This window comes from Tyto alba, unplaced genomic scaffold (genome assembly GCF_018691265.1).
Source record: "Tyto alba isolate M040663 unplaced genomic scaffold, T.alba_DEE_v4.0 Super-Scaffold_42, whole genome shotgun sequence".
Classification (NCBI taxonomy): domain Eukaryota; kingdom Metazoa; phylum Chordata; class Aves; order Strigiformes; family Tytonidae; genus Tyto; species Tyto alba.
Genome location: NW_024881318.1, coordinates 5,772,801 through 5,786,936, shown reverse-complemented (window position 1 = coordinate 5,786,936; position 14,136 = coordinate 5,772,801). Strand labels below are relative to the sequence as shown.

General features: G+C 41.7%; 1 protein-coding gene across 1 annotated transcript in view; it reads right to left on the bottom strand.

Annotated features, from left to right (window-relative positions):
* The window catches only part of MYO5B (myosin VB), a 148,249-nt gene that overhangs the window by 33,370 nt on the left and 100,743 nt on the right, over positions 1–14,136 (bottom strand). Inside the window, exons 20-23 of the mRNA XM_042804532.1 lie at positions 12,510–12,666; positions 10,097–10,336; positions 5,123–5,362; positions 1,371–1,452 (exon numbers count right to left, since the gene is read on the bottom strand). Of these exons, the coding sequence (XP_042660466.1) occupies positions 1,371–1,452; positions 5,123–5,362; positions 10,097–10,336; positions 12,510–12,666 (719 nt within the window). The remainder of the gene's footprint in view (positions 1–1,370; positions 1,453–5,122; positions 5,363–10,096; positions 10,337–12,509; positions 12,667–14,136) is intronic.

The following is a 14,136-nucleotide window of genomic DNA, read 5'->3' as shown; positions in this document are numbered from 1 at the left end:
GAAATGAACTTCTTGTAAATATGTGAAATAATAATGACTAATTAATAGAATGTTCTCTGCCAAGAACCCTTGAAATACGTAAGCATCCTTCTTTAATATTTAGAGACTATAATCTAGATATGTCTCCTTGACTTTTGGAGCAGCTTTTGAGCTCTTCTGCTTAAAGAGCAAAGTCCTCTGCCATTTGAGTTAAAGAAAAAGCCCCAGCACCTACCAACCATCAGATATATTATGCTTAACTCAACTGTGTCAGCTCCAGCTCCCATGGGCCAGCCATAAACCCAGTTGAGAAAAGATCAGTGATGTACAGAAATACATTAATGTTTAAGTGCCCTTGGTGCTTACTGCATTTAAAGATTCCTCTGCCTGCTTCTCACCACCAGATTTGGCATAGAAGCAAATCAACAGCAGCATTTCTTTCTCATGTCACCATCAACCATTTACTATGGCAAGACTGTGGGGGTTGAAAGTATTTTGTATCCAAATAAATCCTTTTTTGTTAAAAATTGCCTTTCAGAAGTAAATCTGGTCCCTCCCCTTTTAAAAAAACTAGGCAAACATAGTATGTGTGTCCTTTTAAATGGGTGAACATCAAACAAAACCCCTCCACTTGCTTTCCCCAAGCTTCAATGCTCCAAAAGCATCCCATAAGAGATGAAGAAATATTTGCAGCAAGTTTCTTTTTAACACGTTATTTTTATTCCTTTATTTTGCATTTGGATGAGAGCAAGAGGTACTCCACAAGTACCACAGAGCAGTGATAGATACATCCACAGAATGATGCATGATGCTCTTTATAAATCCTGCAACAAAAAAATCAAAGCTGAAAAGGATGATAAAAAAAAAAAATGAAGCTCACACAGGAGAGTTTCTTTCATGGCTTCATTTTTTCCCAGATTGCTTTCCTCTATGTACATCTTACCATTTAAATCTCTGCTTTTAAAAACACCCAGACTCCTATCACATCAGAGAAATCCTTTGTCACCGCTCAATATCTTTAACAGTGCTGTTCCTTGGATTCTTTATTCATCAATCCTGGGATGTTGTTACTCTCCACCCCCAGCATCCTCACTGTCTCCTGCATCACCCACAGTAATGCTGGAACATAACTGAACTAAAAAGTCCTTTTAGGTACTTTATTCCATATTTCACCAATTAAACCAGCCTCTGTCTTACTATCCACCAGTAGGACAGTAGAAACAGAACTACCCACGCAACAAAACAATGACAAAAAACACTTGCAAAGAGGTATGGGAAGATTAGAATTTATCAATATAAGAAAAACACACAGGATGAAAAAGTTTCAGGGGAGAACACCTAAGATCCTTGTTTAGAGGAGGCATTAGCATTCTATAAGTTTTTTTTCTTACCTTTATGTTGCTGCAGTGCGGACCTAAGCTCCTCTGTTTCCTGCTTCAGGAAAGCATTTTCTTCTTCCAAGTCAGATATGCACTAGAAAACAAGGCAAAGAATTACTGCTTGCTGCAGGTCAGAGCCTCTGCAGAGGGATTACACTTCATCTGGCTGAAGACAGAGAGCTTTGGTCTTTCTTTGCTGTTTAAAAGATCTGTCCCCTTGTGCTTTGCCAGTTATCCTTTGTACTTCAGGAGTTGAAGCAGAGAACTGTACTGCAACAACAGAGACTAACTTTTCCTTTCCTGAGAGCATTTCTCCCTTAAAGTTTTCAGCAGAATCTTAGAAAATATTGAGCTGCTGGACTTGGCAACCATGATCTGCAGGAGTGAAACTCCTACAAGTGTTCAGGTCATCAAATCAGCTGTTGATTTCCACATCTGAATGGGCTTCATTGCTATCTTCAAGTTATAGTACTGACTGCTCCTGGGGAGAAAAAAAACTGCTGATTGTTTCAAGCGATGTGTCACTTCAGTAGTTAAGATGGACACAGTGACCACTAAATACTTCAGGTTTTTTAACATCTTGTGTATTAATTCATGTCATAAGATTATAGTCACTTAAATGTTTCACATGACTGCAGAACGTCTAGTACAGTGATGCATGGCATGTAGCAGCGCAGTCAGTAATACAACAGGACCATACACAGCAATTAACACCTACAATTGCCTAGCAAAAATTAATGAAAACAGAAACTAAAACCTGAAAAAAAAAAAAATAAAAAAAACAAACCACCAAACAACAAAAAAACCCTACCTGCCTATTAAAAATTAAGGGAAGCAAGGCCACTTGTCACAATGACAAGACTGGACTGATGTAGACAGCAACCTATCCTGGAATTCTGTTCAACCTCAGGAATTTTGATGCATTCAACAGTGTTATCCCAAAACACAAAAACGTCACATTTGTGGGGCAGGGTTTGGCTGCTCTCAGCAAAACCCCCAGCACTGCACAATTGAAAGGAACTTGTGGGCCACAGGCCTTGGGAAGAACTTTGTTTAGAAGAAACAGAGTGCTGGCTATATATTTACATAAGAATCATTGGTGGGTGAGGCTGTAAAAAACAATCACCCAGTGAATGAGGAACTGTTGTCTCTATTCAAGATATTGTTGTAGATGAAGTGGGTGCTTAGAAAGATGCCTTTGGCATTAGCCAGTCTGTGAATGCACAGTGTAAGCCGATCAGTCTTTGGCATGTTCTGAAGAAACCAAGTAGTTTGTAACGCGTCATCTAGGAACTAGTATAAATGTATGTGAAGAATCATAACATGACTGACATTCTGCTTGCATCAAGCTGCGTCCCGTCTCTCAATCGCGGCACACATTATCAAGTGAAATATGCTGCTATGGTTAAGCAGGATGATTCTAATGCTGTCAGGTAGGAGAACAAACTGACACATCATCCTAGCATAATGTCATTCCCTGTGCCTGCTCCATCACATCTTCCAGCCACAGCTCAGAAAACAGCTACACACAGCAGAAGAATCTCAAGATGCCAAATATGAACACCACTGTACAGACCATAATAAAAGTTTTCAGTGCACAAGAACAATAATTTTGCTGCCACCACTACAAAAAAAAATTATAGTCGGTCTAGCTGGCATGCATTCCCAGCAGGGTCTTCAGTCTTCCACAAAAGCATGCTCAAATCAAGGTATTCGATAAAACACTGACTATGCCAGTGTGGGAATACAGCAGAAGATTGGCAAGGACCGTTGTAAACGCGCTCAAATGACTTGCAGCTGGGGTGCCAAAAACCACGTATATCATACCAACTGTTGTTTAGCTCTGTGTGCTTGACAGGTGGAACATCTGCGTTCAGATATCAGAGGCCTGTGAGAGACTCGGAGGCACCTTAACGAGCATCCTTGAGATTCCTGCAAGCACGGTGGAAAGCTGTGCAAGTGAGAATCCCTGCTCTATACAGGTGAAAGCAGCAGGTTCGAGGCCTTTTTCTTCCTCCTCTCGCGCTGCGGAGATCCCCGGGCCCTGTGCTAACGAGAACAGATTTCTGCTCTTTGCATCCCACCCGTGGTTTTGGGGTTGTCCCTGCGTCCTGCCCCTGCCGGCTCACACAGCCAGATACAAATGGTGAGGATAAAAGCACAACAAATATTTTACTGTAAATCACGACTGAAGCTCTAATATCCCAGGCGCAGAAACTGGAAGACCCTGCTATCCCTTGTCCTCTGATCCATTCATGTGCTCCAGCTGTCTGCATGAGACTATAATCTCCTGCATATATAGATAGATAGATAGATAGATCTGTAATAGGAACGCTGGAGTCCGGAGATACAATTGGAAGTGAAGAAAACACAAATTTAAGGTATGCAGAACTACTGGTGTTTTAAATGCTCTGAACAGAGCCACAATTTTAATATTCTGTACCAAAACCAACTACATTCCTTCATTTGTACATCACTTCAAATATCATAGGTGAAGTGCAGCCATTAGATCAGCACTAGTGTATTCAAGTTCGTAAGAATTCTTAAAAAATTGGAGAAGAGCTACAAGAGTGATAGAAGGAAAAACTTCACTGCAATGGGAGTGAGGAACTTGACTCATTTATCCCACCAGGAGAAAGCTTAAAGGCAGTAAGATTATTCTACTAGTGCTCTTTAATGGGTGCTGATAATGAACTCTTCTGCCCAGTGCTATTCTGAAGCAATAGCTGCAAACCAGCTTTTTCTATGCAAGTATTGAGGAGGAAAACCCCAAGTTCTTTCCAATTTCAGGATCAAAGAAACCACTTCAATTGCCAGTGCAGAAGATCACAGATTTAACCTGAGCAGTCACGAGCGTTCACAGAGGCAAACTAAGCCCATACGTTAATTCCTTAGGTTACACGTATGGGCGTGAAGGTTATTCATAATGAACCTGACCAGCAAAGAAATTCAGGGTAAAAGGTCAATTTTTACTATTTGCAAAAAACGTCTACACACTGAAGTCTCTTTTCTCCCACTAGAACACTTTCTTGTCCAGTAGTGGCAGTACTGGACCACTTCCACCCCTAGAGATCCAGAAAGCATAGGAGTTAGCATGAGGGAGGAGGAAAAAAAATAAAATAAAAATATTTAGTGTACATCACAGCTCCAAGCCCTATAAAGGCTTGTAACAACCAGCCTAGCTGGTGTTGGAGCAGTGCCTCTGCCTGGGAGGGACAAGTTGGCCCCCACACAGGGAACACTCTGCATACACCTGCAACACCACCCACCACAACGCGCGGCAATGGCCACGGACTGCATGGCAGAAACAAAGCCCTCGTGTCCCACACCACGCTGGGCTGAGGTACGACATCCTCCTAATATTTATGGTGTCTATGACAGCCTTCTCCAATATTTTGCATTACGTGTCACCAGGAATCACTGCATATACACGAAGCTCTGGCATATCCATGGTTATTAAGCGCCCTTATTTCCAGAGGGGTCTGGGTTTGGGGAGTTTCTTCATGGTTGGCAGTGCAAAAGGCATCAAGACAGGGCATCCGCCTGACATGAAGCAGTTGCTGCTCCTGCAGGGATGTCTACCTGCCCTTGCTGCCCCATGACGGTTAAAAAGCAAATTCTAGGGGCATTCAGCGACAAAAAGAAAAAAATCTTAATTAAAAAACAGAAATCCTTTCCCCTTCAGACTTATGAAGGGTGAACCTTCACCAGTACGAGCACAAGCAGGAGACGTACACAGCATGAGACATGACAAATAGACGTACCTTCCTTAGGAAGTCTTTCTCCATAATGTAGCTGTCTTCCACGACCTTCCTCTCACCGTAAGCTTTTTCAAGCTCCAGCCGGAGGTGCTCCACCTCTCCTTGCAAGCTGATAACCTGACTCCCGTAATTCACGTGGCTCTGCTGATACTGCAACAGTTCACTCTTCAGCTTTTCCACCTCAGACAAGTGCGCAGCTGTGAGCATAGACACCTGATTGCTCAGCAATTTGTTTTCGTTGTTCTGCAGACAACATCCCAAACAGAAGAAAATAAGACCATAAGCAAGATCAATGCATGCACTGATGCACTACAAAATTAACTGTTATAAATCCTTGAGCATGATGGGTAACAAACTTCCAAAATCGAACATTGCAATGCATATGCTAATTAAGCTCACAAAACTAAAACACGGTTTCAGAACTCTGACAAAACTCAATAGTACTTTGGTAATGATTATGCAAGCATTAGTCAAATTAACATTACACTTGAAGCAAAGGCAAACAATGCTTGGTAGCACTGACAACCAAAACAAAAAAAGTACACTTTCATTACAGCTTCCAAACAACAGTGCTTAATGCAATTGGTTTGCAATTTTTTTTTTTTTGTCTGTAATATTGGGTTTGCAGTTTATCCTTTTATTCCCGACTCCTATGCCCTCAGGAACCTGGAGTGACAATGCACTGTAGCATAATTGCAGCCTTGAGCACAAAAGAGCTCCCTAAACCCCAGCTTCAAGTCATGTGACAGCCCAAACATCTTTTTATTTGCTTGGATTTTCTCTTTTAAAGCACTTAGCAATGATCTACTCCTAGGTTTTGAGACCTCAGAATTCAGCAGCCTCATCTGATTTTTGTGGTTCAAATCAAAGTCAATGGGAAATACACTGTGACTAATAAAACCATCATTATCAGCCAGCCCCAGAAACGACAACGAGTTCACAACAGTCCAAGAGCTTCAGTAAAGAGCCTAGCACATAGCTTTCCTAATGTTAGGTACATAATAGTGAAAGCAAAAGAACCATTTTGAAATTTAAAATGTAGTCTGTTTTTCAAAGTTTCCTTTTTGAAAGTTTTCAGTACAGCTTTAAAGATCTGGGCTCATATCACTCACTATACAACAGATCCAAAAGGCTTTCCTTTCTTAAAGGTGACTGGTGGATATTTCACTTATGTATCAGAAATACCAGTATCAGGTTTGGCCTTTCCTTGTCTTGCTGAAAAAGATTTGGCAGGAGACTGTTATCCAGACAACATGAACTGGTAATCTGCAACTCAGCCTTTTGCTGTTTCTCTGAGTTTTAGCCACCAGCAGTGTAACACCAGCTCATGAAAAACTTCCATCCTGTAATTTCTAGTTGATGTGGAAGCTAAGAAAAATCTTTAGGTGAAGAAACCAGAAGATAAAAGTCTTAGGACAAAAATGTATCATTTTAAAAAGTCAATGGACTAGGGAATTCCTGTTACACAGTTTTTGACTAGTCAGGATAAGCAGTGAAGTTGCAAAGTCACAGATCCTGAGATGTAGCTTCTCCCCCTAAGATGTTCAGCAGAGTCAAGTAAGCAAGGAAAAAAAAATAAATGCAAAGAAGTAGACTGATCTCTGTAATGGGGTCAAAGGCTCTCATTAGCTCCTGTACAGCAGAGTTAGTTTTCAAATAACTTTATGGCCTGGAAAAGGAAAAAAACACCCATGAAAGTAGAAAATTTTGTCTTCTTGATCTACACAGGTTCTTCCAGACCAGACAGGCCCCTGTACTAAGGCTCTGATCATCCTTTTGGCCTCCCTCCAGGTGACCTCCCAAAGCATCCCCCTCTCGCTGCAGTCTCAGTGCTCTGAAGTAAGATTAAGACTCAGATGGAAAAACAAGTAAACAAGGGACATTAACATATTTTTCTTTGCTCCCTTGTAATGAATTATTAGTGAATATAAAAATTCAGCACTTGTGTGTTATTAAAGAATTAACATTTCTGCATGACCAAAGCCAATTCCAAAGAGATCCAGTTGGAGAGAAAAGCTTTGCAGGGAATGGCAATAATCACTCTGGTTTACAAAATTTCTGCTGCTTCTCCCAGTCTCTTCGCATTCTCCAAAACACAACGTTTCATGGCTTTGTGTCCCAAGGTGTATGTATATAATTTTACATACCAGCCAACTGAAATTTCAATTCAGATAAAAAAAATAAATGCACAGGAATGCTTTTTCTTGTTATTGGCTTCTAGACATAAGAGAGCATTTACTGTGAAATTGCTGGTCCCCACTCAGTCAGAGATTGCTCAACAGACCCCGTTAAATTTGAACGTTTTATTTTAAATCATTACCCAGCTCAGCAGAGCTGTGACACTCCTGGTTTCAACCCAGGTTCTATGGACCAATCTAGAGTTTATTTTGCTACCAATGGCAGAGACAGCAGCAACTTAATCACTACTGTTACCCAAACTAGTCTTATTCACAATAAATGCTCACAGAGATACTGCCACTTGCAGAGGCAGCATAGGGAGCTGCATGAACACATAACACCAAATCAGGTGAGCCTTAAAATTGTCCCAGGCAGCTACAACTTACATGTTTAAAGAAACTCAATTGAAAAGAACAACAACAACAACAACAACAAAAAGGAGGTCCAATGTAAATAAAGTGGTCCAGTGTGGATACTTCACAGCAAAACAGATTTAAGCCTTTCTTGTTTGTGCAAAAAAATCCCTCACCTGGTTTAGAAACAGAATTAAATAGGCCCACTTATGGATGTTAGAGTGTATGAGCTGAGGTTGACATACAATTTTAATGTTTTCAAATGCTTTAATGGTTATAATGTTTTCAAAGATCATCTCTTCCTCAGGGGCACATGGAGTACTGCATCGCTCTATTCATGCATGATCTAAAGTAGCAGAAATAGAAACATTTTCTTCCACAGCTAGTCAGAAAATTATACAACTGCAGGTCTCCAGGTTACCTGCAATTTATTTTTTCTGAAAAAGCTAACTGACATTTTGAATGGTCATGTTTATAGATTAGCAAGAACTGAAATCAAGATACTTCAGGGAAACTATGATGCAATAAACTCACTCCTGCCAGAAAAATAATCCAGTGCACTGAAAAGAAAGTCCACTGGAACAGTTCTCATTAGCACTTCCCAATCATTTTAGGGAAATCTGTCAGTCCTCAAACAATGGTTAAAATTAGCTCACTGGACAGACTGCCATGAGTAATACAGAGAAGCAATTCCTTCCTGCAGAAGTTACACAGAAAGCAAAGTAATTCCTTCAAAAGCAGTCTGCCCAGATACAAAGGGAGATCAAGCCAAACACTAACCGATTATTTCTGCCCACTTAAAAGCTCTCCATGTCTTGTTCCTTAAAGTAGACATTTCTGCTGCTTTCATAATTCACAACAGCAAAGCCCACATTAACCAAAAATTGTTTTTTCTTTATTGTTCCACCCCAACACTTTTCCTAGCAGTAAGTAGCAAGGAATTGGCAGGGGGGGAATAAATAAAAATTAATGCTGCTGCTCCATAGCCAAGTCCAGCAGCTCAGCAGACCTACCACAGACGTTCACGCTCCCTCCATGAGTTCAGCCAACACGTGGGCCTTAAATGACATGTGCTAATTAATTCCACCAAATACCCTCCAGATGAAGGGTCATATCAAACTTGTTTGATATATAAATATACAGGAAGCCTTATGCCTAAGGTTTTCCATTCCTAAACTATGGTTTGTCTGTAAAATCTAAGTATGCAAGCAGGCATTTTAAAATCAAACATTGTGGTTTAAAAGTCAGGCTCTACTGTGGTGCACGTTTTGCAGCCAATTAATACCAAAATTAAAACAGCCAGCAATAATGCAAATCCCTGAGTGCCTTGTTTCTGCAGTATCAGAGACAAGGCAGAGTTATTTCTCATCTTCATGGTAAGGCCTCTTGTGTCATACCAGGACGGGAGAGATTTAAGGCAGCAAGGAAACTGCACGTGATGTGTAAGTGTTCCTGACAACATCTGAAACACAACGATAAACTGCAGTTCCTAATAACTGGTACTACAAATAAGGAGGTATCTGCTGTTTCTGCTGCCTGTAAAAGGGCATTTTAAGGATATAGGTAGATATTAATTTCTCCACTAATATTAGTGGATACAACTGGACCCTACTCAGAATTTCTCATACCCATCCCTGAAGGCCTTGCACAGCACTGGGAAGCAACACAGAGGGTATTTATCAGACTAACTCACACACTCATGTTGGTAGGTGGGAAAACCCTCCTCCTACATGTGTAATCAAACAAGTATTCTGCAGCTCATTAATGACAAGTGTCATTTAATGAAGACCTGTGATCCAGTTGTCACAGTGAGAACTTCAAGCCATCCACACAAGTAAGTACCCATCACTTATATTGCACCATCTCACCCCTCATCATGGTTCTTGCTTCTGAAAAGCTGTTATATCCAGCAACACAATCATGCTCAAACGACTTGGCAAAGTATTTACCCAATCTAGCACTTACCTTCCAGGTGATGTGAAAAGACACATGATTCAGTACAACAGACTGTGGCAGACACCCCACATCCTCAGTGATTGCAAAGCAGAAAGTGTAATGGAACAACCCAGACCAAGGCCTGTTTGACCCAGGGATCTCACATGGAGATGGCTTAGGTTTTCAAGCAACAGCTTTTAAAATTGCCATGTTATCTTCCTCCTTTAAGTCCTTCTGGGCAGTTCTCACAACAACTATCATGCGGCTTTTGCAGCTTACTGAGCAAGCTCTTCAGACTGCAAGGTGGAGACTCAAGATCCAAGTGCATCTGCACTTCCATAGTACCATCCCATCCTTATAAGTGTCTGGCCAGCCGTAGCAGAAGGATACCACCACCATGATATCCTTCCCAGACATTATGGGAAGATAAAATCCTTCCCTAGGTAGGACAACAGAAGAAAGGCAAAGCAGCAGCAGGACCACACTTGTCCCGGCACAGCTCAGGACGTACCTGCTCAACAATCTTCCTCTGAAGCTGGACCACCTTGTTCTCCATGCCAATGTTGAGCTTCTTCAGGTGGTCTACTGAGCAGGCCTCGATCTTCAGTGCCTCCAGCTCCCTTCTGGCCTTCATGCGCCGGTAGCAGCACTGCAGGACGATGGTGGCATGTCTAATCCGGCAGAAATGAGTGCGGGCCAGCCAGCCACGGACGTACTTCTGGAGGATGATGACTTTGTGCTCTGTGATCATCTACAAAGCATGGGCAGAAACAGGACAATCAAGGGAGAAAAGTCACCTGTAAAGGTACCAGCAGTCTTCGTTTGGCTTCAACATGGCACTCAACACTTCCCAATCTGCCTTCAGAAGGACTTCTCCTCCAAGCAGGAGTGTCCTAGTATGTGCAGGGGGTGATGGCTGGAGATAGAGACTGTTATTTTGCATCCTGTTTTATAAATGGGAAGGAGTAGATCAATTCGCACTCCTGGGGGTGTTTCTCGAGTCACTGCATTCAGCTGATGCAGGCAGGACACATCCAGTCCTCTCTCAGGAGTCATGTTGCTCTCTAAAAAATCAAGATCTGCTTGGCCAGTGAACTGAGGGGATATGATCCTGGCTGGTGAGTAGAGGACTTGATGGGGACATGGGACATCTGGGCTCAAATAAGACTTCGTGGACCATCTCAAAAAGGTACTTAGAGCCACAAGATCCATAGCTAGCAGAATAAATAGCCATTAGCAGACACACCAACACTTAGCAATAAACTTACTGTCCCTTCAGCATCAGATATAACTCACACCAGAACAGGTTTTCATATTTTTTTTTCTGTGTTCCATCTCTGCATTATGATCAGTTGCAGCCAATTCTCTTACATGATTTGGTTTCTAGAAACTTCTATCTAGTTTTGTGAAACTTCTGGCACTTTTGCATAGAATTTCTCCCAAAACTTAACAGCAACCTTTTCAGTAGGTGACAGCTCAACTCCTTCCTCAGAAAGCTGACATATTAGAGATACAACCGGCACATTGTTAATAACCTTCTTATGTTGATTTATGCTGAAGTATTACAAGAAAAGAAATAGCAGGAGAATTAAAGATTACAAGACACTTCGCTGCTATTAGTTTGAGATAAGTTTTATCAGAAAAGGTGCCATATCAGCTTCTCTTACAAATCTTTTGTTTCACCCTAAGGATTTCTTCACACCTGCAAATTTTAATTCAGAATAAAGGGACTGTGTGAACTTAGGATGCAGAAGGAGTTACTCTGAAATGACCTTTGTATGCCTTCAGCCTTGGCACTCTTACAGAAAGCTGGGGGTGCCCAGAAATCTGGAAGAAACCCTGCTGCAGTGCCTTGGGGACCTACTCCAGCCTTACAGCAAAGTCTTGGCAGGCACTGGGCATGCCTGACCCCACAGAGCATCACCTGCAGCCCTGCATCTGTTGCTGAGCGTGCAGTCAAACCAACACTTATATCCAGGTGCTCCAGAAATTAAGTATGTTCAGATTTGAGAGACCTAAGCTTCAGCCAACTCCTACACATTGTTAAGATTTTAAGTCACCTTGACTCTCAGAGTTTAAAGTCTGGACCAGCTGCATCCCCTGCAAAGGATCCTAATTTTAAAAATAATGATAAAACAGTGGCAGCAAAATTCCTGATCACCAGCCTCCAGCTGCTCTGTGTCAGAGGAACATCCCTGATCTCTCTCTGGTGGGTCACCAGGTATGCAGGTAACCTCCATCATCTCCAGGAGCAGGCTCTCCTCCCCTGGCTCATCATGCCTCTGACTTCTTCCAAGTATCCCCATGACCACAGTTAGGCATAAATTTAGGCAACTACTAAAGTAAGACTGGATCTGAGGAGTGGACAGAAGATCTCCCAAAGCTGTTCTCAGTTTCCTGACAGATATTCTCACTGTATCACTTGCTGTCATCAGACCTCTATTTCCTTACTTTCAGCTCCTGGTTTAACACAATACTAATGGAATTAGCTAAAGCTAATGGGGAGAACTAATTAAAGAGGGATTTATATCAATGAATTACTTGATGCCTTCAGTGACAGACCCTCCTGGTCTTCCTACTGCACTGGAAACAGCACCTGCAGCACAGCTCAGACATCAAATCAGTTTGTCAAGGAGGTTTTTGCAGAGCACTGACATTTCTAGATTTCCACTATGCCTCCCTGCATCCAAATGACTAGCTTCATTTAGCTGCTCCACTGAGGTGCTGCTGCCAAAATAATTGTTGCTTGCACAGCTTTAAATGGCAATGCTTGCCATCACCACACGCTCTCCAGAAACACCAGAGGCTGTCAGCTTTGTAAAACACCAAAACAGCCACAATAAATACATTACTATGCCAGCAGAGGTAAATATAAAGGCTCTTCCTGCTCTTTTTTAATGCAAAGACATTCCGTGGAGTCATACCTTGTGATAAGCCCTTCTGGCAATCATGCCCCGAGTAAAAGCCTGAATGGTGATGGTTGCCTTGTAAATCCTCTGGAAAGCTCGGATGGCCCGCACCATTCGGTACTGCTTCTGGAAGATGATGGCAGCTCTTGTCCTCCTCAGTTGCTCGACATAACTGCAAAGCACAGGGAAAAGGTTAGCAGTAAAACTAAACTCCCCTTCTCTCTGTAGTGATAAGTTTTATACTGGCCAGAGATTAAAAACCTTTTGTCTGAAAGTAGCTTGACAGTATTCAAGAAAGACCATCCCAGCAGTAGGGCTAAGAACAGAATTACAGATAGCATGTCTCTGTTAGAATAATGGGAACATGTATGCAATCAGACAGCACCCATCGCACCCAGGATCACTGCAACCAGAAATCAACACACATTATTTCTGAACAGCATTAAAACCAAATATTTTCCAGATTTTCCCTTGGTTTGAACACTCTGCCTTATGTACTTGAGCCAATCAACATCCAGGTTGGCTCCATCATTTCCCTAACTACAAAAAGAAAGCGTCACACAGGTCATCTACCAATCCAGTGAAAACCTCAGAAAAGTGATTTGATATTCAAGCCAGTGTGCACTGGTTTGGCAACATTCATGAGCAGAGCCCCGAGCAATTCACAGAGAGTAAATAATGAGGGACGTGGTCAACTGTGTGCGATGTTGCTCCCATTCTGCACCTGAATTCATGTTCAATTTGCTGTTATACAGGTTAATAAATGCTCACAAAACCTCCATTTAATTTGATAATTAGTTTTGCTGAATTTATGATTTTTTTATTGCTCTCAGCATGTAGCATTATATAGATATTTGATCCACTTGTTCATTTTATGAAAAGCATATCAAAACTAAAAGAGCCATATTGGATCGGTTTATATATTCTCTTAATCGAGGATGATGGTTTCTCATTAGGACCCACTGAAGCAGAGTTTACTAAAGGGGATGAGAGAAGGTCTGTTTCCAAAAGAGAAAACAATTATTCAGATGACATCCACCTCTATGAAATCAGCACAAAGAGGTGAACTGAAAAATCATGTTGAAGAAACACTGCAGCAGGTGGTTTTGGCACGTCTGCTTCCTCCCAGCCTCTCTTTTAGCTCATACCCCCTCACTCTGACGTCATCAGGGATTCTTCCTCCCCTCCTTAGAGGGATGGTTGGCTGACACATAGTCAAATACGGAGTCCAAGTCTGTAGATGGGCATGGAGAGTCCATCAGAGAGGCTCAAGTTAATCACTGACTCTCCGTTTTTCTTAACCTTCCTCTTATTGCTTAGGTCTCATTTGCCTTATCTTCAAGTGAGCTGTAAGACTGCTGATGGGGACCTGCAGCCACAAGCCTGGAGAATTACACTTAGAAGGACAAGAAAAATCTGTGCTTAGTTTTAAATAAAAGTCAAACTGCCCAGTTTTGCTTATTCAAGCCCTTCTCGTCCCTGGATTCTCCATGATGCCAATCCCTTTCACAAGCACAAATAATACCACAAATTCAGTTAGCATCTCTGATGTTATTCCAAAATACAGTATGATTTAGAGGAAATCCTTGGAAGGAATATGGAAGTTCTTCACCTTTAGTTGCTTCAGTAACTGATAGAAATA